Source organism: Camarhynchus parvulus, chromosome 4 (genome assembly GCF_901933205.1).
Source record: "Camarhynchus parvulus chromosome 4, STF_HiC, whole genome shotgun sequence".
NCBI lineage: Eukaryota > Metazoa > Chordata > Aves > Passeriformes > Thraupidae > Camarhynchus > Camarhynchus parvulus.
The window spans coordinates 4,177,460-4,202,417 of NC_044574.1; the positions used below are offsets into that span (position 1 = coordinate 4,177,460).

The window sequence follows — 24,958 nt, forward strand, 5'->3', positions numbered from 1 at the left end:
AAAATGCTGCATTTTACACTAAACCCAAAAGCTTCACCTGTTTTCAGAGCCGTGTGTTGGAGGATGCTGCACTGATGTCTCAAATGAGGAAGAATCAGAGTGAATTTTTGTGGTCCTGATGATGCTGAAGGGGCCAAACAAGCTTTTCCTTTCAGTTCCTGCTGCATTTCTCATTACAAGCCCTTCTGTGTATGTATGGGCTTGTTCATATATTACTGTGGAAAGGGTCAGCTCCAGATACAAAGGATGGCACTGGAGATGTCAGGATTTTGGAAGCAATTGCATGGCAAAAATGTGATCTCTGTGAAGGGAAGCACCTTGGTTAACTGGATTAGGATCTCATTGCACTCCTTCCCCTTTAGCAGTGGGAATGGTGCTGCTGAGCTGTATTTGCTGTATAGGAGCACCATCTAGTGGGCTTCTGGTTTATTTTTTTCCATGTCTATAATTTTTTTCCCCCTCTGAAATGCTCTTGTATAGTAAATAGTATTGTGGAAAGATTAAGCAATCAAACAATCAAACATACCTGTTGGAGTTTAACCATAGAATTTTGCTACCACTTCTTTTGGTGGTAGAAAGAGCCTTTTGCCAACAAACCAACTCCTGCCTGTGCTTCCCTATCAAAATACATGTAACCTGTTTGCAGCAGGCCACTTTATTTGCAAATGAATTTTTGTAACCAACCCTCAAGCACAAATTTGTTAGACATACTAAAAATACAGAAAAGAAACACACTTTGAACACCTAATTGCCATTTCTATAAAGAAATGTGTTTTTTGTAGCAGTACAGTTATTGAATTTTTACTTAAATTATTGCAGGTTTCTTAATTTCTTGTTAATGTAAGTATGAATATCTGAAGTGCTAAATCAAAAACATAATAAAGTTTCTTTCAGGTTACTTATAACAGCTCGAAAAGAGCACTAAGTGAAATGTTCTAATTAGACTACACTTGCTACTATTTTGCCTGTGTTTATTTAGCACCTCTGAGATGCTTCTGTAGCTTAGGTATGTGAGAAGTGAACACCTCCACTAATTCAGGGGGGCAGCATCTCCAGTTACATTTGGAGAGCAGTCAGGAGAGGGGGCTGGGAAGGTGGGGCTGCTGTTTCTGCTCATGGTTGTGCACTCCTGCCTGAGTGGGATGCTCGTGAAGCTGCTGTGGGTGTGTCCAGCCTGGTGCGCCAGAGGGAGAGGTCAGAGAATCGCAGCATGGTTTGGCTTGGAAAGGAACTTAAAGACCATCTTGTTCCACCTTCTGCCGTGGATAGGGACACCTCCCAGTATCCCAGGTTGCTCCAAGCCCTGTCCAACCTGGCCTTGGACACTTCCAGGGAGAGGGAAGCCACCAACACCCTCACAGTAAAGAATTTCTTCCCAATATCCTTTCTAACCCCGCCATTTCCCCTGTCCTGGAACTCCATGCCCTTGTACAAATCCCTCTCCAGCTCTTTTGGAGCCCCTGTGAATTATTTCTGTGTTGTTTCATCACTCCAGAGCAGCTCACTGGAAACTGCAGTTTAGCATTGCACTGTCACACTCTTCCACCTGTATGGTGTGTCTGTGTAACACAGCATTGTGACAGGTAGGAACGTTTGATTTATTGCTAAAAAGGAGATCAACAGCCTTATTAGCATTGCAGGAGACATGGACAAAGGTGCAGAAACCAAACCTGTGAGCACACAGCATTTATTTTCGCAGTAGTGCAGGTGCTTCTGACAAAGAAATACATCAAACACTCCTATTTATATGATCTTGTCTCCAAGTTACTCAGAAAAACTGGGTTCCTCAGTATATCATATGCTTCCTTCTACTCAAAGGCAGTTTTTCCTGCTGTCTCATGGTTGTGGCATTGTTTATCTAAAATATCAATCACCTTTGCAGTGGTATTTACCTTGAAAATTGCATTTTCCTTGTGTTAAGGGCAGTTGTGTATTCACTGTCTCAGGAAGTGTTAAAAGCCCTGTGGATGTACATCCTAGGGTGACTTTCTGATGCTTGTACGTGGCCAGCAGGAGCAGGGAGGTCATTCTCTCCCTGTACTTGGCACTGCTGAGGTCACACCCCGAGTGCTGTGTCCAGTTCTGGCTCCTCAGTTTGTGAAGAGCTTTGAGGTGTTTGAGCCCATCCAGAGGAGGCAACGAGGCTGGAGAGGGGCTGGGAACACAAACCCTGTGAGGAACCACTGAGGGAGCTGGGGGTGCTCAGCCTGGAGAAAAGGAGACTCAGGGGTGCCCTCATCACTCTCTACAACTCCCTGAAAGGCGCCTGTGCTCAGCTGGGGCTGGGCTCTTTCTCCAGACACCAACTGACAGAAACAGAGGACACAGTCTCAAGCTGCACCAAGGGAAATATAGGTTGGATATTAGGAAAAGGTTTTTTACAGAAAGGGTGATAAAGTTCTGCCTGGGGAGGTGGTAGAGTCACCATTGCTGGATGTGTTAAAAAAAGCCTGGATGTGGCACTGGGTGCCAGGGTTTAGTTAAGGTGTTGGGGCTGGGTTGGACTTGACGATCTTGAGGGTCTCTTCCAACCTGGTCATTCTGTGAATACTGTGAATTCTGTGTATCCCCCATTGTTCTGTTTATGCTGGCTATTGAGTTCTGCACCTTTAAGTGCGCAGTTTGTTTGCAGAAACTGTACCTGATTCCCCTGCATTCCTTCTCATGAGCTCTGTTGTCTGCGGCACAGATAGCAGGAGAGAGCTCTCTTTGCTTTTAGTTAGGTTTTTAACTAGATGAAGCAAAAAAGTCCTCCAGCCTGTAGCTTTTCTTTTTCTTGAAACTGATCAGCCTTGCCCTGAACTGAAAACCCAAAAAACCACCAAAAGTTCAAATCCGTGGCCAACTGAGGCCCAGGGTCTGACATTTTCCAGCACAGGAGGAACTGGTAAGAGACTGAGTGAGCTGAGCTACAACCCACAAAAAGGACTCTCTCTGAATTTGCCGCCTCTTCAGAACAATGAGAGATTCCATTGTTTAATGTTATTCATTTTTTTCATGTTTGTGAGCACTTTGCTTGTTAAATAAACAGTTTTTTACACTTTTCTCAAAGCAGATTTATGCCTTCCGAACCTGTGGGGAGAGAAGCTGCTTGAATTTGCTTCCCAGAGGGACCCCTTTGGAGGCTTCCTCCCAAATTTGCCCTAAACCAGGACAATGGTGAACATGGTGGTGGTGGTGGGTTTATGGTTGATGGTCTTAGAGGTCTTTCCCAACCTTGACCATTCTGTGATTCTATGATTCTAAATCTTTAAGAACCATGTTAGGAAGTGGTCTCTGCCCTGAAGGTTCACATTCTAAACAGATGAATTAATGTGTATAACAAATGAGGCAGAGGCTCTGAAGAAGCTGCTGAAATTTCCTTAAGACTTTCTATGTGCAGAAACCAGAGGATGAGCAGATATTTCATGAGCAATAAGGCAATTTCACATAATAATGAAGTCATTTAATTGGAAAATGCAGGCAATGATACTGTAACTCTGGGGTTTTTTGGAGTTGTAAAATTGTTTTAAATTATTGATGTAACATTTTGCTTTTGCTTTCCATTATATTTCTAATAAAGACTGTGAGGGGTTTTTTGGTGTGGTTGAAAATGAGATTCTAATGCAGATAGATGTCACAAAGTTTCAATAATGATGTGCTCTCTGATTATACAATACATTTAGGTAGGGTAAATGGCTATTTTCAGTTTTTTTAGTTGAAGTATGAATAATTTCTCCATTATTTTAAATTTCTGAAGTGATGTTCTCTAGTTCATTAGTGTATGAGATAGTTTATTGCCTGCTGAACAAGAGAAAGTTGGTTTAGAGCAGTACTTAGTATGAAGAGGTTTATTTTCAGAAGTCTCTAATATTTATTACAACATGGCAACTTCTCTGTAAACACACCTTGGTATAATTTGAGGAAAAAAGAAGAGTTGAAGAGAAAATAGTTAACTATATTTCAAGAAGATTATATCACAAGTTTTCCCAGTTTTCAAACAAATCTTCAATCATATTAGAATTAATTTCCTTGGATTTTGTTTCAGCAACTGCAGCCAAAAATGATGTATGTTTACAGTCATCTGAACATTTATAAAGAGGTTTGAAACACTTAATTACAAGGAGTGAATTATGGTGTCAGTCCTTGATTTATGGCTCTAATGTTAGTTAACTAATTAGAAATGTAAAGTGTTCCAGTTCATTTACGTTCATCTTTCGTTAACTGGCTTTTAAGAAGTGATGGGAAATTGCAACTTTTAAAGAAATTCATTTAGCCAGATTTCCTGCCAACTATTTTTTTCTTCTTTCCAAAGAGTCATTATTTCCTTGTCAATATGTGTGTAAGAGTTTTATAGGTGTCAATAACATAGTCTGAAGTTGAATTTTGGCACTAAGTTCTCTTTGAAGAAGAATAATAGCTTTTGTAAGCAAAAAATTGTGTTTCTTTGGTTACTGAACATCAAGAGCTGTCATGGAGCTTGTTCTCATCCTGTCTCCTTTTTCCCAAAACTCCAAAACCTGTTTTCCTTGTGACATATTTGAGAAAGACTTTAAAATAAACATCTAGACTGTCATTTGTTTATAACCACCCATCAGAAAGCAACTACATCACTATTTGTTATATTTTAAGCAAAACTGAGGTTCATGGAGTTGGGATGAGGTGCGACTGGCACAAGGTGATTCTGAGAAAATTCTGGATATTGGGAAGGAAAAAAGTCACCCATGAAGTTGATCAGACATTCAAACAGTAGATGGAGAGGTTTGAAAAATGTCCAAGGATGGAATTCTGATCTTGACTGGATGAAACCTTAAGCAACTTGGCTTGATGTTAAAGTTGTTTGTGTTTTAAAGAGGTGTTTAAAGTATAATCTTCAGGAGTTCATTCCAACCTAAATTACTCTGTAATTCTGAATTGTCATGAACAGATATCCCAAACAAATATTTAATAATATTCAAGACTAGAAATTAATCATAAACAAAAAGTTTTCTGGGATATGGTTGAAAAATTGAGTACAACTAAGTGACTTTTATTTTTAATGAGCCAAATTTTGATCATCATAAATATTTCTCCTTATTTACAAATACCACAGAAGTATATTCCCTTTTTCCAGTTCAAAGTGAGGAAGTTTGGCTTGGGTTAATTAGGCATCCTCAGTGCTACACAATTTATTATTTAAAATCTAAATACTGTTTGTATGTAGTCTGTAAAGAAATTCTTGAATTTATTAATGGAGTACAACCTATCTGCTTGTGAAAATGTTGAATTGGGTTTTAGGATTTAGACATACTGGAGATATTTGATCTGTAGATTGTTCATCTTCAAGGCTCAAAAAGTATGGAAGAATGCACAGAATCCCAGATGAGTCAGGCTGGAGGAGACCACAGAGGTTGCCTGGTCACAGGTATCTGCTCCAGCACAAGGTTGTGTCCAGATGGCTCTGGAATATCCCCAGTGAGGAGACTCCACAGCCTCTCTGGACATCTGTTCAGGGCTCTCAGTGAAGAAATTCTTCCTCATGTTCAGGTGGAACTCCTTGGGTTCAGTCCCTGCCCCTTCCTCTGGTGCCATTGCTGGGTCCTGGAGCAGAGCCTGGGGCCTGCTCTGACCCTCCCTGCACACAGGGACACCCAGGGACAGCCAGGGACACCAGGGACAGCCTTGGCTGAGGGCTCCTCTCATCTGGGGCTCCTCTCCAGGCTGAACAGCCCCAGCTCCCTCGGCCTTTCCTGGGCAGGGAGATGCTTCAGTCCCTGCATCACCTTTGCAGCCTCCACTGGCCCCGCTCCAGGAGCTCCAGGTCTTTCCTGTCCTGAGGAGCCCAGAACTGGACAGGGTTCTCCAAATGGGGCCTGACAGGACTGAGCAGGGGCAGGATCTCCTCCCTGCACTGCTGGAAATGCTCTACCTGAAGCACCCCAGGATGCCATTGGCATTCTTGGCTACCAGGACGCACTGCTGGCTCAGGGACAGCTTGTTGTCCCTGAGGACACCCAGGTCCTTCTCCCCAGAGCTGCTCCATCAGGTCACCCCCAGCCTGTGCAGGTCCACAGGTGCAGGATACTGCATTTGCATATGCAAATAGTTCTGCCCATGCATATTTCCATGCCAGGTAGGTTTTGGGTCTCACAGAAGACTTGAGTGCAGGGTCTTCAAATCTAAGGAGCAAAATGTGATTAATGACTTGCTGGGAGGTGTAAGATCTGTCTGAAAGTTTCTGTATAGGTAGAGAGCCTTGCACCTGTGGCTGTGAGGAAGAGGAGGGAAGGTGAGGCATGTCTGGAAGGATTGGTTAGGGATCTGAAACAAACAGCTATTCTTTTCAGTATCTTTTCTTGCTAATTCCATAAGCGGCTTATATATTTCATTTGGTGCAACAGGATTATAGTCCTGCTACTGCCACGTGAAATATGAGATTGTGAAAATGAATTTATACAGCTGATTTCTGAAAATCCCAAGCATTACCCTTTGGCTCGCAAGCCCCATTACATAAATATGCACCGGCCTAACTCTTGGAGAAGTCATTTCTAATTTAGGTGCTTGTAAAACTGCTCTGCTTACTGCTGTGAAACACAGACTCCAGAAGATACGTGTGAGACATTATTTCACATTCTGGCTAATGCAGCATTTTTTCTGCCAAGTCAGCAGTTCCTGGAGCTGGAACAATATGTTATCTGGTTAAAATTCTTCTATTTGTCCTTTATTAAAAAATGGATTTTCATAAATTCCTTATGTTTATTGCTATTTAACTGCTGAGGAGTCAGTGAAGTTACAGATTTCTCAGAGGTTCCCTTCTCTGTATAATAGTGAGAGTTATGGGGTCTGTGTGTGAACTGGAAGTTTTATTGAGAAATAAGATATTTTCTAAGAGCCTTGTCCTGCTGAAACTAAGAAAATATTCAAGTGGAATTTGTCTTTAGGTTTGAATAAATCCATTTGAGCATTTTCTGATTAATAATAAACAGATACAGTTTTCACTGCTAAAGGCACATGTTGGTCATATGTCATGTTCCTAAATTTTAATGTACATTTTGATACACTGTGTTAGTTTTGTTGTTTTTTTTATTTATTATTTTTCATATTACTTGTGTCATTTGGCTTGCACTTGCTGATTGCTCTTGGATATTAAAAGAAATAGACTAATCATAAAGTTATCAGAACATTGTGAAAATTGAAATGGCTCATTAACAAATCTTATGTGCTTTAAAATAGGTGTGATTATTAGAAATCAGAATGCTTTTATATTTTTCATTGCTATTTCATGATCATTTTCTTTTTTAAAGCTCAAATAACAAGTGCACCGCTCACAGGGCATTTGTAGTCTATATGCAATTAGGAGACTCCTTTGCATGATTTCAACAAAAGATTCCTGAATTACACGGTGTTGTAAATGTGCCTGAGAGTGAGAGCAGGAGATTATTGCTTTTGTATTTCTTACCTTGAACTGCAAAAGGAGAAAAGCAGGTCAAAATATAATCCAGCAGTGACTCAAAACTCAGAACTTCACATGAAGTTTTACGATGAGAAGAGTAGAATCAATGTGGTTTAAACCTATTTGATATTTAGTAATAAGTTTGATAGATACAGCACACAAGTGTTTAGTAGTGATCATCATTTGGAATTAACCTTTCTTTATTAGAAAAGAGTCTTTGAAAATCAATTATGTTTCTAGTAGAACGAAGATATTTTGCAAACCAGTAGACTGACAAACTGAAGATGTTTCCAGACTGTCTTCATGTAGTGCTCCCTTTTTAGTTAACTAATCCAGCACTTTTGTCCTGACTAAAAAACAAAAAAAAGCTGTTAAAAGATGCTCTACACAATGGAAGTCAGAGATTTAGTATTTTCGTGTGTCATTATCTAGTAATGATTTCCTTGCAGTCCTAACTTCCTCAAATTTTTACATTCATGAAAGATTGGGGGAATATATTAACATTTCAGCAGTGTAGACTGCTTATTAAAATAATCAAAATGAAATTATTAAGGGAGAGCATCCCACTCTATCTTCAGGAATAAAAAATTTATACCTCGCATTTGAATGTCCTGAACAGCCAAAAAAATTTCAGAATATTTGTGGAAAAATAATACTGCTTTGGGATGGAATGGTTTGGGTTGAAAGGGACCTTAAAGATCATCTTGTTCCAAGACCCTGCAATGGCCAGGGACACGTTCCACTATCTCAGGTTGCTTCAAGCCCTGTCCAGCCTGGCTTTGGAGACTCCCAGGGATCCAGGGGCAGCCACAGCTTCTCTGGGTAACAAGGTTATGAATTTTTTTATAAATATGTGTGTGTATATATATATGTGTATACATACATTTTTATACACATATAACATACAGACATATATATATATATATATACAAACAATTAAAAAAAAAATTAATGCGTATATATATTTCTCTAAAATTTACTTTTTCAGGAATTTGGTAGATAATTGCTCCAAGAAAGTTTTGATAATTCTTGCAGTCCCTTTCAACCTGGGATTCTATGATAAATTATTTATAGGAAAGACTAAAAACTCTTCCACTATCACAGGTTGCTTCAAGCCCTGTCCAGCCTGGCTTTGGACACTTCTAGGGCTCCAGGGGCAGCCACAGCTTCTCTGGGTAACAAGGTTGTGAATATATATATTTTTATATATTTCTCTAATATTTACTTTTTCAGGAATGTGGTAGATAATTACTCCAAGAAAGTTTTGATAATCCTTGCAATCCCTTCCAGCCTGGTATTCTATGAGAAATTATTTATAGGAAAGATTAAAAAAACCTCTCCGAAGGCACAGAAAATGCCAAAGACCCACAACCGCTCACCATTTTCCCGTTCTCCTTTTCCTTCCAGAACAAGATCATCCTGGACCCGATGACGTTCAGCGAGGCGCACGGTTCCGACCGTCGCTAGAGGAGCGGCTGGAGAGCATCATCAGCGGGGCGGCGCTCATGGCCGACTCCTCGTGCACGCGCGACGACCGCCGCGAGCGCATCGTGGCCGAGTGCAACGCCGTGCGCCAGGCCCTGCAGGACCTGCTCTCCGAGTACATGAACAACGTAAGTAACACGGGGTGCCTCAGCCCCCCTGAGGCTGCTGCTGCTTTAATGTATCTCAGATGTTGTGACGTGGCTTTGTGCCGAGCTGTTGAGTTGTTGGCGTTTTTAATGCGTTGCAAACGTTTGACAGGAGTTGGGTACGATCAGAAGCTCGTGGGGGTGGCCTTGTACCTGCCAAGGACCTCAGTGTTCCCCATGAAATTTGGCATTAAAGTTTCTTCTTACGTGATAACTAGACTTTGGAAGTAGAATACTTTTTAAAATGAAAACAATGGTGAGTAATCTAAATATGAACTCGATGCTCCCTGTGAATTTGGCATTAAAGTTTCTTCTTAGATAATAACTAGCAGTTCTTTTAGAAGTAGAGTACTTTTTAAAATTGATACAATGGTGAGTAATCTAAATATGAAATGGCCCAGGAATTATTTTCTTGTTGAAGATGCATATGGGTAATTTTCAGCATGCTTGCCCCTGCGGGATGGTCATTGTGTTTGATTTTTAGGATGTTACCTATAGATATTTACAAGAGGTTGACTTTTTGGTGTATGGATTGAACCACTGAAGGTTGCACTTTCTGGTGAAGCTATGAGATAGTTGCCATGAAAGTAGTGAGTTCAGCACTAATGCTGTTCACACAATCTTAAAATCAACTCTCTGGGTAGGGTTTCCAGAGGTGTTGAATTCTTCGATGTGGTGTGAACTGGCAGTGCATAACCTTTGTCTGCACAAACAGAACTTGTCTCAGAAAATTCTCTCCACCCAATGTTGTGTATTAAAACTCAGATGTTCTATTGCCATGTCCTTTTGAGGATGTGGAAAAAAGACCAAAGCAACATCAAAAACCTGTTTTAAAATTAAAATATTTGCCAAGAGGTGTTAAACTGAGCATCCTCTGCTGTTTCTTTGGTTGCTCTCAGAGTATCATGATTGTCATTTTGATCCCATTTTGCTGGAATCATCATCAAAATAATGGTGAAGAGGATGTTCAAGGATAGACCTTTAATGTTGTTATTTTCATCGGTACTGTTACAGTTGTTAGAGTGATGGAATTCAGTATCAATAGTGCAAACTTCAGTCCTTTAGTCACTTCATTTTACAGTTCAGGCTCAAATGTTCTTTTCAAAGATACTGTTCCATATAATAGAGTCACCTCAAGGAATAACTGTTTGATTGAATTGAAAAGCATTATTTCCCTCTTAGTTTTTTGAAATGATGGTTGACAGGTTCTTGTGAAAGCATGAATGAATGTGAAGTTTTGCTGCCGTGTTAGGGGTTAGAAGTTATAAAGGAGAACATTAAATACCAGGTGTTGACGCTGTGGTGGAAAAGAACTTGCTGAGTTTCTTCCTACAAAATCTTGCTTTGTAGAAGCAATACTGGTATAATCCTTAAATGTCTTTTGAAAAAAAACTTTAAGACTTGATGAGTGGTGGCTTCTCATTTTATTGTCGTGCCTCTTTTCAGTACACAGAGGTTTGGTAATGATGCAATTTGCCCCTGTACCAGTAACATTATTTCTGACTGCATTTACAGAGGGAGGAAAGTTTTAAATTCCTGCAGGCATTTATGACCACTCTGAAGGTTGCTAATATAGTTTCATCATTTTTACTTAAACACATAATGGTGTGAGCAGCTGTTTTTATGGTTTCCACAGTATGGTTTTTTTATTCATTTTTTTTTCCTTTTCTGTGCCCTTCTTAGTCTGAGTTGCACAACCCCTGTAATTTATTTATTTTTCTGCTTTATACTGAAATGTAGTCAACTTGAGTAAGATTTTTTTATACCTATTGAGTAAACATTATAAAAACTGAATATATACTTAGTTTACTTAAAATGCAGTACTTCTGATTTTACCAGATCTGGTGTGGTAGAACTTGACAATGATAATTTTCAAACTGATGTTAGCAGTTACAAGGAATGGGATTAAGATTAGATATTACTATGCCTAAATTTAATTTTTTTGTACATAGGGACAGGTAAAGTAGGGGGTGTCAATTCAGTTCTTTAAGGGTGGATGCCATTTTAAGATATCAGGTTAAAAATTCCAATGCTTGTTGGAGCATTGACTCCTCAATCTGCCCCTCCAAGGAATTTGAATGCTCCATGGGTCAGCCTGTAGCTGCCAGCCAACTTCCATGTCATGTCTGCTCTAGGAATGGACAAATTGCCAGACTCCTTCCTTCATTAAATCATTTGAGCCTCCATTGCCCAATCTCCAGTTATAATTGTCAGAGACCAGATCAATACTGGAGATCAGATCAATACAGCCAACAGAGCCTCAAGAGCCACTGAGATGACAACTGTTATAATCAAATATGGGCAGGGGGTAAGTTAAATATCTGTAGACTTCTCTGATATATTAATTAATTCCCCTAGCCAGGACAGAAAATCAGATCCTGAGCTTGTGGGCAGCTCCTGTTATCTAAGGGTTTAATTCCATCGATTCTGCCCTGGCTTTGGTACTAAACTTATTTCCTTGAAACCTGTGGATTTATTTTCTTGGGTTCTCAACAGTTCTGAACGTGTTCAGTATAACAAAAGATCTCACTTGGAAAGTGTTTTACAACTTTCATGAGTTTCAAAAGGGTAAAAGTGAATGGGACACTCCAAACATGACACAGTCCTAAGTCAGATCAAGGTTGATTTTGCAGAGGTGGACATCTTTAAGATCTTCTGCCTGTGTGGCTTTAAACCACTGCAAGCCTGCTCTCGCTTTAGAGATTATGAAATTAATCAGTCATTCATGTTGTGGGGTTTCTTCTGTTTGATGATAGCTGAAAAATGATGATTTTTTTGGGATAAGTGTTGATCAAATGAGCATACAGCAAAGTAAATACTTTGTGGTGATATTTAAAGGATGCAGATGAAGGGCAGGGTGTTGGCAATGTGCTGCTCAGTAAATGTTAGTTCAGTCCTTCTCCAGCTTAAAATAGTTCTTTTTCTTTCATCTACTTCTATGATTTGGGTTCAGAGGGGTGCTTCTTACAAATCTTCAAGAGCTGAAGGAAAGGGCTATGAGTTGAAGAAAAAAGTATATACTTTCAAAATTTTGGCATCCAAAGAAAAATCTGAAAAGAAAAAGTTGACAGAAAGAAGGAGAGGGGAGATTTCCACTTAGGTAAGTGAAAACGGTACTGCTTCTGCAGTTGTATTATTTAGTGTTATAAAAGGTGTGTTTTGGTTTCTGCTTCCTTTTCCTCAGATAAATGTTGATTTGCTCCATTTCCTACCTGTCAAATAATGGTTTTAATTAGTCCCTAGGCTCTTTATGAGTTCTATGAATAACTAGATATTTGTATAGTTACTACATTGACCAGAGTCTCACAGTACCTAAACCCTCTGGAAGGGAGATCCCTGGGAGTTCTCTGCAAGAACTTCCATGGAGAGGAGATGTAAACTGCTTCATTATTCTCTGTATATCCAGAAACGTGCATATTCTTCATTTGCCTTATCAGTAACTTTGACAAAATCTTTTCCCAGCTTATTTATTATTTATTTAATAAATCTATTATTTCTCTCATGAACTCAACTGAACTTTAGAATCTGTTACTTTTGGGAAGGAAGAGAGTTCTCAGTTTGCTGTGTCATATGACTTTTTTTTGCCAGGGTCTCAGAGAAAATTGATAGGGTATTTTTCAGCTTCTTATGTATATGTGATAAATCCCATAATTTATTTCAAAATAAAATTACATTTTTAGACTTCTGTCCTACAGAGAAGACCTAAATGCAGCTCCACGGAAGCTCTTAATGCGATTGTTTTCCATTTGTCTAAATGAAAGCCTTATTTAACGGATGGTTACCTCTGATTGGGGTCTAGTTTCCTGCTGGTTTTCTCTCCTGGATCCTTCATGATTTATACTGCAGGCTGTCAGGGAGCAAAAATACCAGGAACCTGGGAGTTCCAGCTCTTAAACTCCTGGCTCAGAAATGCACTGCCAAACTCAACCCAGTGCTGGGCACCCTTTCTAGCAAGACTCTGGGTGCTGCTGGGTTGATGTCTGATTAACATAAGAAAGGGAGGAAATTATATCTTTAGAAAAATATGCTTAAAAAAGAATGCTTTGAATTCTCTCTGACATCATCAGAGTCAGTGCCAGAGACAGACTGAATGTTGTGTTGCTGGGGTGTATCAATGATAAATTTGGAAAGCGGTTGACAAATGAGTAAGCCATGAGTGTTAAAGACCTCTGTAATCACTCCAGTACTGGCTTGGCATTAATTCAAATCTGCATTTGAAAAGGCATTTCCCAGCTGGTTCAAATATGATTTTCTCCTCTAAAGCCTTTGGGCTCATTATTAAGCCAGCTTGCATTCTCCTGCTTTGCTTTCCTTCTTATTCAGTGTTTCTGCTCCCAGTCCCTGCTGACATCCAAGAGGAGCTTTTTTTTTTAATTATAATTGTTTTTTGGGACAGATATTTTTGTGTGTCTGAGTGGTATGATCAGTCCTTAGTGGAGTCTTGTATTACTGCTGATGATTTCATGTTTAGATATGAGGATCACATCTGAGAACTAGATTTCCCAGAGAGGCTATGGAATGTCCCTCTCTGGAAATATTCCAGAACCATCTGGATGCAGTCCTGTGTAATGTGCTCTAGGAAGACCCTACTTTACCATGGGGGCAATGTTTGCTCTTTGAAATCTGACTCTCTAAAGTTACTACTTGTCCTTGATACCTGCTTACTCCTAAGTTGCTATATGTTCTAATTCGTGTTTCTTGTAAAGAAGAAAATGTTATTTCCTGAAACAACAAAATAGTGGAAAAACAAATGAGAAAGCACAAGGCTGCTGGCAGCTTCTCTTCACAAATATATCAGTAAAAAATTGGAATGGCTCGAAGGAAAAACAGAGTGCTGCAGTACATGAAGATGAAATGTCCTTAGCAGACAGCTGGTTATTGTGCTTGATTGGAGAACGAAAAACATGATAGCAACTGAAAAATCTATAAACTCTCAAGATACTGCCAGCTGTCACATTTAACAGCTTCATCTCAATTCATATTTAAGATCAGCAATAATTGGTGTGTACATTTCAGCTCTGGAGCTGACTTGCATGAGGTTAATCTGGGTGACAGTGAGCAGTAAATTACAGTTATGAGACAGAGGAATGTCCAGAGCTGTCCTGAGATGAGGAATCAGGGATGAGTGACAAGAGATTGACTGCTGGAGCAGCAGCATCGACTGATTCAGGCGTGACTGGCACAGCAGGGCAGTTTTTCCATCTGTACCATTGTCAAATTCCTGGCTGGCCAAATAATTTTTAGAGGACAGCAGCTTGTTTAAAGCTTTCCACTGTATTTCAAGCTGAAGATGAGCTATTTTACTGTTCACTTGGCTCTTTTAGAGCAGTTTTGTCTTTGTGTACTTGTAAGAAACAAGCAGAAACACAGTAGTAACTGTTGGAGGAATAGGTATAGGTTCCCAAATGTCCTATGCATTGCTTCTTGGTCACTTTAAGATTTTTGCACTTATGGATCCCTCTTGAGTGCCTTGACTGCTCACAATTGTACATAAATCACTGTCTAAGTATACAGTCTGCAGCGTGATTTGAGACACCTTTTAAGGAACCTTCTGTCTCCTATTTTGATGATGTCAGGCCCTTATCATAAGGCATGTCCATTATTTTTCAGTATATTTATAGAAATGCTGCATTATTTACAATTGCCCAAGCAATTTATTTATTCATTCATGAATTTCCTGGTTTTCTAATTCCATATTCAGAGTTTGCTGTGTTTTTCTTATCAGATTCAGAGAACCACACTGGTGTTTACAATCAGAAATAAATTTAAAAAAGCTCTGAGAAAATGAAACTTCATGGCTTGGAAATGACAAATATCCTTAAAAATTGTCCTGAATTCAGGTTCTGATGATTACAGATTTACATATCCCTGTTGGGATGAGTAGATTTTTACATTTACTAAAGTAATATGCTCTTTACTACTACCTGTTACAATCTACTCTAAAAGGGGAGGGTAGCCAAGGTTCTTGTTAAGAAATCCCTTGGGGTGGATTAGAGTGAAATGACCTTGGATGAGTGTTTTTTGTAAATCTACACACGTAGAGTTTATTGTAGAATAATTTGGTTGCAAAGGAAAACAGATATGGAGGCATTTTGGCAGTTAGCTTTAGTAATATAAGAGCACAAAAATCACCTAAGAAAATGCACGAGAAGGAAAGGACAAGAATAAAACTATCTCACCACCCAAAGGCTTCACGAGACTTGGGCAGTGTAATTTTGATGATACTTGGTCAAAATAATGGTCACAAACTAGACACATCAAATGATGGAAGAAACCTCCAAAACACCACATCTATTGGGTTTATAGTCACTCAGGTTCAGGTAAGAACACCCAGGTACCCCGGTGAAGTTCCCCTGGGGCAGGGAACTTCAGCTGGGTGATGTTGTGTTGTGGATCAGGGACACCTGGAGGATGGAATGTTGTGGCTCAGGGACGCCTGGACGATGGAATGTTGTAGATCAGGGCACACTTCAGGAGTCTTTGGTGCCTTCTAATTCCATAGAGCTGCCCATCTCATCTGGGCTCATCATGGCCCATCATGGCCCCTCAGCAGAGTGAGCACCTTCAGGCCGCCTGTGAATGTCCCAGGACCTGCTGGGCAGGGGAGTTACCACAGCTGAGTTCTCTGATAAGGACAAGGAGACAGTTCCTGCCTTGCAGGGTTCCCTCTGTCCTTATCTCATTCATCACCAGCTGTGTCACTGACTCTCTGACTCTGTGGTTCTAATATTTGTGGGAAGAAATGGTGATTTTTGAACAACAGTGCTGGGTTTCCTTGATGCTATCAACCAGAGAATGTGTTGCTTTCTTTTTGCTCTTTGTCTTTAAAGGCAGACCATATGTCCTTAGACCATATGTCCTTATAAAAGCGTTGTATGTCACGTTAAAATGTAAATAAAGCAGAGGAGGTTTATGTAGTGTAAGGCTGAATTGCTGTATTAGGTTGAGTGATGTTTCTAACAAAATACTTCCCTCCAAAATAACATGGAAATTTTCTAGACTGACAGTAAAATCAAACCTGATTTTCTCAGTTCATGTAGGGCTTAGTCTGCCTGGGCCTCTCCTACTCAACATTCAAATTGAGGTCATATCAGTCTCAATTCATTAAAGTTTGAGTGCCTTGCCATTTCCACATTAAAAAATTCTGCATTAATTGTATAATTGCAGTGTTTGCCCGTTCAAATGAAAGCTGAGACAAAACCAACACATGGCAGAATGAATGTCACAAAAGTCAAAACTGTGTGGGATATAATTTTGATGATTTTTCATTGTTTTTGACCAACAACCCAAACTGCCTTCCTATAAAATATTATATTAATTTCTCATGTGCTGTAGTTGGAAATAAATTATTCAGTAAGTGGACCCCAATTTTATCAATACTCAGGGAACTTGCTTTTTCTAGAGAAATGTTTTTGTTTTTCCTCACTGTTTTATCTCATATATCTTGTATGCATACAGAAGGTCTGACTGTACTGTTGGTACCTTTTGAGAGTATTTGATAATTTTAAACTTAGTGTATTCAGAGAAAATAAAAATGTGTTGTTTCTTCAAAAAAACCCCAATTGAAGTCAAAGCACACCAATCCCCCAATACTGCATTTTCATGTTCAACTCATTTAATTTTGCATTAATTAATTAGTTGTTTTGTTTTTTCTAAAGTGTGTTCTTACAGAAGTGTTGAGCTCTGCACCAGTGCTTTTGATATGCTGGAAAGCATTGCCTCAATTTCGGATGCAATCTGTCTGAAAGTGATGTTAAAGCTGTTTGTCCACCTGAAAAAAGTCCTTTATCAATCTTGTCTATATTGTGTGATTCATAACCTCTCTAATTTTATTTCTACTGAAGTTAGCATTTATGGGCTATTAATTTGTTGTTTTTCCATGCCTGCAAGTCAGTATCAATATGAGAGAAGTTTATAATGCATTTTATACTATATCTATAATATGATTATTAGCTCTGTGTATACCTGGTTTTGATATCCAAATCTTACTTTCAGTATTTACACAATCCAGATTAACATTGTTGGGTGTTGTATTCTTTTGGATGCAAAGAAAAATATTCCAAATGCATTTATAGAGCTACTGGGAATGAATCAAAATAAAAGAAGCATAGGCCTGCTGCAATTAGTGAGCTTTCAGAAAACCACATCAAAAATCTGTGTCTCCTTGGAGGGTACAAAACATCTTCTGTTGTACATGAAAAAGCCTTCAGTAATTGTATAAATGTAATGTTTGACTGTTGAAAGGGCTGCAAAACGTCTGTATTTTCAAACACATGGGATTTCTCTCTTTTTGATTAATTTTCTTTAAAAACTACCTGAATCTTCTTAGCAGTAGGGCTGAATTTTTACTATAACTGGGCAAATTCTGAATGGCTTTGGTTTGCCTGTTGCACTGAAAACTGAGACAAAACATGACACATGATTAGATCAGCACTTGGATAGTTAAGGATTCACTTCACTTCAGGAAAGGTCAAAGCTCTTCTCCTATCAGTAATGTCACTGCAGTATTTACAGTCCCATTAGCAATCCAAAGTACAGAAAACATGTCAGTTCTGTAAACCTGCAGTTTATCCTGCGCTGGTTTGGATTATTTTTATTTGTTTACACCGGGAATGTTTTTACAAATGAGAGGAAGGCTCCGCAAGGCAGTGTTGGAGGAATTTGCTGTAATTTAGGGAATTTTCAGCTGAAATGATGGTGCTGGATATCCAGAAGAGGGCATGCTTGCACATCAGAAATGTTTTGTGCATCACTGAAGATCTGCATGCTGATGTGGTAGAGCTGTAATCCAAGAAAATGTAACAGTACACAGAAAAGATGTTACCTTGTTAGTAGCTATGGGCTCTTCAGGAACAAATAGATTCAAAAGGTTGTTTGGGGGGAAAAAAGTATTTTAATAAAATGAGTATTAAGTGGATGAGCTGTCAGATAGAATTGAGATGGTAAGAAATGAGGTTCTGCTTGCATTTTTTGGCAAATTATTTCAGCTAGAGGTACATGAGCACTTGAACTCATGTGGATTCTTATACAGAATCATTTTCAAGTTCTACAGCAGTGAAATGCATGATAATATGAAGCCAGATATATCAGTGTTTGGTGGGGTCTGATATTTGATCTGGGAAATGATTTTACACTTCTGAAGTGCATTAGAAATGCAAGGGCATCACGTTTTGTGACACAGTAACGTGTTGCTTTTCCCAGAGTTGTGTATTAGCCAGATGTTGGGAGCACATGAAGTTGGTTTTTATATTTTCACTTGAGGAATGAAAGATAAAAAATGTCTCTGCAGTAATCAGTTCCCTGAAAACTTGCTTAGTAATAGTAGAAAGATTGATTCTTTTTTTAAAGATCATTGAGCTGAAGGAATAAGCACTTTTCTTTTTGGATTGGATTATTTTTTGAATTTGAAGTATTGATTCAATCTTCATAGTATTTGGAAACTTTTTCAGAACTTTTTCTTTTAACATATATTGCAACTGTTTACAATATTTTGGATACAACAGAATGAAATGAAAGATTTTTTGAAATTAATTTGTCTATAATTTGTCTCTCTGTCTGTATGAAGGGGTTGGAACTCTATGATCATTAATAATCCATCCAGCCCAAACTATTCTGTGATTCTGTACCAAAGCTTTAAACTTATCTGCTTTATAAAGTAAATAGTGTTTAAGATTAGGGTAACATACTGACCTCACATTTTCGTGATAACTATATTTTTTATATATATATATTTACCTATATTTTTAATATATGTATATATACCTATATTTTATATCTTTGTCAGATCTCTGCTGCCTTGTCCAATTCTAGCATTTATTGAAAAGATCAACACAAAGAGAATGGCAAAACAGATGCATCATGACTGTAGTTATGCATTAAAGTTGCAATGAAATTTTTATATTTCTGTTTACTGAGATCCCTAAAATGCAGTTGTGTAGCTGTAAGACGCCAGTGGCTGAGCTCTTTGGGATGTGCTCTAAAGTACATTCTGTGGAATAATGTGGTTACTGTGAGGCTGTCAAGTGCATTGCCAGGGATGCCCTCAATCCTGGGATCAGATGAATTACACTTTAATTGGGTTTTAGGGCTAAGCTGAGCAAGTAGATAAGGTAGAATTAACCAGAGACTGTTAATGCCATGAACCCTTTGGTGCTTTTAAGCTGTTGCACTAAACCCTGGCTGAGCTCTTGCTGGGAAGAGACAGAATGGGTAATCACAGAATGACATAACCCCTTACCTGGAGCCCCTTACACCCAGGATGCTGCAGAAAATCACATTGCTTGGATTTTATTATAGCATTTAGGAGGGAAAGGAGACAAAAAGCCCAAAGCTGAGTTTTCCCAAGCTGTGAGACCATTCACCCAGGGAATTTCCTAAGATTATTGAGTGCTGGGTGGTTTGTTTCTGACAGAGCAGAACAGAAGCTGCTGTGATGTCAAATGGCCAAAGCATTTGCTTGTGTATTTTCTTTCTCTATAAAGTACCTTATTATGATTTTGCTGTGGAATTTTTATTTTTATTGGATATGAATGACCTTCTTTCTTGTAACTTCTTTTTGTCTTCCACAGAGATGCAATCAGATTATTAGAATTTTTTAACAGTTACAAAATTCAAGCACTTTAACTCATTATTTATTCCATTATCTTTTTAAACAGTTTTTTATTGTTTGAAGCTGAGCAATAGTCTAATGACTAAAGGCCTTGCAAGGCAAACATTAATGTGAATAATTTGTTATTTAAGATGGAACAGGGGTCTGTGTCATGGCTAGCACACCGTATTAGTCCATAAGAGTAAACACCAGCCTTTACTTTTTAAAAATTTCCTATATAAATTAAAAAAAAAAAAAAGGAAAACAAAAAAAAAAAAGAGAAAGGAAGTGAGAGGAGGAATTTTTATTGTTGATGTCTGTCGTAAATCCACTCATTCAGTAGAAAATTATGTCTTATTCTTCTGACTGGGTAGATGAGCATGAAACCTTGTGCTTCATGCAGTATTTTTGATTTCTGCTTATAGGATGAGGATATGGAGCCAAATCCTGTGGATGTCAGGGAATGTTGTTCATCCTTACATGTATTTGTAAGGGATTCACTTGGGAATATGAGGTGCCTGATTTCAGTACCTCAGTACTCCCAGGAAAGGCAGTAAGGTTAACTCACAAGATATAAAACTTCATTGTATTTGATGTGAGAGTCAGGTTCTGGATTTTATGGGGTCTGATCCGTCCTGGAGAAGAGAAGGTTCTTCCTGGAGAGCTGTCACTCTCCATGACCCTTCCAAATGCTCAATTATTAACATTTTGTCAGGGTGAATTCTAGTTGAAATTATGAAATCAGATAAAAAAAAAGAAAACAAAACGACACAAACCAACCAAAAAAAAAACCCCAAACAATTTAATATCAGGATTTAACTACTGAAATACATGTTTGAGCAGAAATACAAAGGCTTTTAAAACATTTCTTTCTATTTTCTTTCCTGTCCTTTCACTGTAACTAAATAAAGAAGTGAGAGAATCAATTAAAGGTGTGCCTGATGTGGAGTGTGTAAGGCCAGACTTCCCAAGCAGATTTACATCCATTTGTGTGTACAAAACAATAAAACTTGCAGGCTCATTAGCTTGGAATGACCCAACTGGGTTTTATGTGAAGGGGTCATTTCTTTACTAATGAGCCTCTAAGCCAGATGGCCAAGCCCACAGTAGTCTAACTGCATTAGGGTGCTTTAGATTTTTAGGTAAATAGCTTTGCTTTTCTGGTCTTTTTCTTTGTATTTTACAGACAGGAGTTAGAGGGACAGCTTCTTCTAGACTCTCTACAGACTGGTTTTCCTTAGAAGATAAATGGCTGATGTTGCGGTGTGACCGCTTTTCTGTTCTTAGTTATGATCTGTGTATTCGAGTTGTATTTTGATGTTAATGTTATATTCAGTTGGTATGTTCCGTTCCCCCTGTTCTGTTAGTATAATGGTTCTGCCTAAGGCTCCCTTCGTGCCTTTCCCCCTCACGGTCATCTGTCAATCCTCGGTTGTCTAGGCAACTCCCACCACCCTTGTATCAGTTTTTATGTCAATCTGTTAACCCCTCCTCTGTTGTCATAGTTTCTCTCAAACCCTTCCTATGTTTCCCTAGTAACTGCCATGTCCCTCACTCTCTGCCCAGAACTTTTCCCCAGAACCTTCTACTCAGAGCAGAGCGTGATTGGACCAGAAGTTGTTTCCCCTCCCCAACTAGTCTGCTGTTTGTTGTTCTGTTAAGTCAATCATGGTTTTCTGTAGGCTCATTTGCCCAGCGGTGGGTGACTCCTCCCCTCTGGGACCCTTTAAAACCTTGTGCAGTCCCCGCCCTCTTTGGCAGTTGCCTGCAGCCATCACCCTATCCTAATAGAGCCCTTCCCTGTTGCAGACAGCTGTGGGGCTTCTTTATTTCTTGGTGCTTAGCTGGAGTGGCTTCTTGGCCTTGGGCTGAGGGCGAAGCCTCCTCACCTCTGACATGGGGAGGTTGTCCTTAGGCAGCAGCTCGCCGGAGCCAGTCTCCGCCCCGGAGCCGTGCCCGCTGCCACAGCTGCTGTCACGCCAGACTGCTGGCTGGTGCTGAGCTAGCCTGGGCTTTGGATTCCCGCACCCCAGCAGGCTGAGGTGACTCATCTTCTTAGGGTTTCATATCAATTTCTAATGTTTTTCCTATTTTGTAGCGTATCTGTTGGATATTATGCTCCCTAGAAACTCTTATGAGTAGGAATTTATTGTGACAATCTTTAGCTGTTATTGGATTTTATTTCAGTAGATGATTAAACTAATTCTTACTGCATCATCTCTGAGCATGTATAAAAATACACAGGAAATGCAAAACTACAATGGTTTTGCACAGGTGATAGTGGAAGAATGATATACTCCATTTCTGGAAGTGTCCAAGGCCAGGCTGGACGGGGCTTGGAGCAACCTGGGCTAGTGAAAGGTGTTCCTGCCCATGGTGGGGGTGGAATTGGATGGGCTTTAAGGTCCTCTCCAACCCAAACCACTTTATTATTTGCTTTCTAATATAAATTTTCTATAGAATTTTTGTTTGTGCTCGTGAATTTAGGATGATTCAGGTGCTTAGGGTGAGGAGTGGTTGCTCATTTGAGGCTGGATTCATGTCACTCAAGCATGTAAGTGAGGAACCAGGTCCTTGTCGATACCCCCAAGATTGCTAGCCTCAAAATATACTGAATTTTAATTGCCCTGGATTATTTTCTTGGAGTGCTTTTCTCTTACCATGACTAGATCATACTCAAAAGAAGCTTGGAAATGACATAAAAATCTATGCAGAGAATAACCCAAAAGAGAGGAGAATTTAAAGGAGGACAGCTTGTGAAGGGCAACATCATCAAGGTGGTTGTGAAAGTGTTTCAAGCACATTGTACCAATTAATGGCCATGGTCCTTTCAGCAGTCACACATTTCAGAGATGTGGATGTAGCAGATTGTCTGTTACTGTGAATTAAATAACTTCACATGGTGATTTGCTCATATCTTCTGGGAGTTTGTCTCAATGGTGTTAGATAATTGTGTATAGGTTCTTAGCACTGAGAATTGGTTTTATCTTCAAAGAAGGTGGTTATATTTGGGGGAATAAGAACATAAAAGGGCTCATAATAAAGCTTTATCTGGCCTAGTATCTTATCTCTGGTAATAGTCACAGGGGATGACTCAAGAAGAATATAAGAACCTGGCAAACATGCTGTGATTGTGATTCCTCTTTGCAAAATTTATTATCTTACCCTCCAGCAATTTATGGTTCAGGGAGTTCCTGAACCAAAGGTGATATTTACTGTTTAAAAGTGAATAATCCAGATCCTTACTTAAACAGCCTGTAGAGCATTAAGATTTTAAGAGATTTACACAAGCCTCTGGAATAGCTATTTTTGCATCATTTTGACCCAGTCGTCCTTTTATTTTTAACTCTTGTTTTCCTCTCCTGAGTTTTGTAAGATGCTTAGTCCAGGATGAGTTGGGGGGAGAAATGGAGTTGGTCATTAAAGAAGGGTTGTGAAAGCTTCTGTACTTTGTTGAAACCATTTTGAACCATGTTTTGTAGACATGATCCCCTTTAACCTGCATTTACTTCTCAAATACCAAACCAAAACAGAATGTGCTGCATCATTTTAAATGTATCAAGCCTAATACATTGAGATATGATCACTTTATTTCCACTTGCTACAACTTTCCTGCTATATTTGCCTCTCATTAGCACCAGTAGCTTCCAAAGCAGAGGGAATTCCTGTTGGGGAAGATCTGCTTTAAATTAGCTGTGAAGATCTGGAACAGGGATGGTCTGGAATCCTGTACTCTCCCTGTGTGCTTTTTAAACAAACCTGATAACAAAAACCCCACACCTTGTCCAGCGCCTTCAGGGTGGCTGCACTGTGTGGTAGAAATGAAGATGCTGCCAATGCACTTTTCTTTGTCACAAAATATTATTAAACATTCAGTAAAGCTTTACTTCAGTGAGAAGGTTTTCCTCTAAGACAGGTCAGAATGAGTGCTAAAATACACTCCCTCCAGAGAGGAGGAATAAAAACAGTGTCAGATCATGAGCAGAGTAAATGAATTTTGGATGTGAAAGTGCACAGAAATGTTAACACTGTTGTGATTTGCCCATGCTCATAAATCTCCTGCCTGGAGAATTAGGACTCTGGTCATTTTCTGGTGGAGACACTAATAACAGGAGAAAAGGAAGTTTTTTTCTCTTTTATCCTGGTTTCTATGTGTTCCCATTTAGCAGTGTGTTGGCTAGAGGGTGTGTTTGTCACATTTTCAGCTTCTGTTTCTCTTAACCAAAGGCAAATGAGGTGTCTCCCTGAGTATTAAGTGGCAGGAAGAAAGTTATTCAAGTCCATCATTGCTTTTAAAATTTATTTGTGACGATGAAACTTCTAATTTATAATTGAGAATGGGAATCTGGTCTCCAAATCACACCTTAATCTGTAGTCTGGGAGATGTAAGTGGTATTTTATCTCTTTACTTAGTGTTGCCAGACTAACAGAATGACAATAATATAACTGGGTTTTGTCAAAGCAGATAATTAAATGGCTATGAAAACTAAAGAGCATTCCATTCACTGAAGAGTGGTTACACTTGTACTGCCATGTAAGCAAAGTAGAAATAACAAAACGAGAGAGCATTACACGCTGTGTACATTTGGATTTGTTAATAACAAATTTAAAATGATGAATATTTCTCCTACGGTAAAATTCTTACCGAATCCCTTGAGAATTCCATGGCATCGTAAATGTAATTTGCAGTTCTTTACAATTATGGTTTAAATAGACCAAGTCTAAAGGGAGTCTGCCTATTTGATTTCCAAATTTGCATCACTTAAAATCCAATCAGACCAACTGTTCAGATTTTTATTAGATATGAAATACACGAATGGGTTCAAGGCCATGCTATGTTTAGCAAACACATACCTTGTTGTGCAGCATGGCTTATCTAACTCATTCCTTAGCATGTGGTTCGACCTTCAGCCCACCCAGACTGCTCAGTGACTCCTTGAATTGTTACTATAATAAACCCTTCGATTTTCAGTAACTGGTGCTTTACAGCCCAGCAGATTGCATTTGATTTTGTGGATTCGCTGTAACATATTGAGTTGAACGGATTTATGTAGGAATGTAAAACAAAAATAATACAGCAGGAGCTGTGAGTTTTTGAACACAAGGCATTAGGATTGCAGATGGCCGAGTCGGATAATGACATTGAATAATTTAGTGGGGAAGGTAATCTGGTTTTGACAGAATACATTAACATTTAGCTGATAGTACAGGTGTCTGGGTACTGAGCTGCATGCCCAGAGCTGAGGCACAGCAGAGTGATGGTGTGAGGTGCAGCTTTACAGCCTGACTGTGCTTAAAAAATACGTATCTTTTCAAAACATACTAAAA

General features: G+C 39.1%; 1 protein-coding gene across 1 annotated transcript in view; it reads left to right on the forward strand.

The window, feature by feature from the left end:
* CTNNA2 (catenin alpha 2) overlaps positions 1 to 24,958 on the forward strand; it is a 418,638-nt gene that overhangs the window by 72,459 nt on the left and 321,221 nt on the right. Inside the window, 2 exon segments of the mRNA XM_030948202.1 lie at positions 8,819 to 8,854; positions 8,857 to 9,024. Of these exon segments, the coding sequence (XP_030804062.1) occupies positions 8,819 to 8,854; positions 8,857 to 9,024 (204 nt within the window).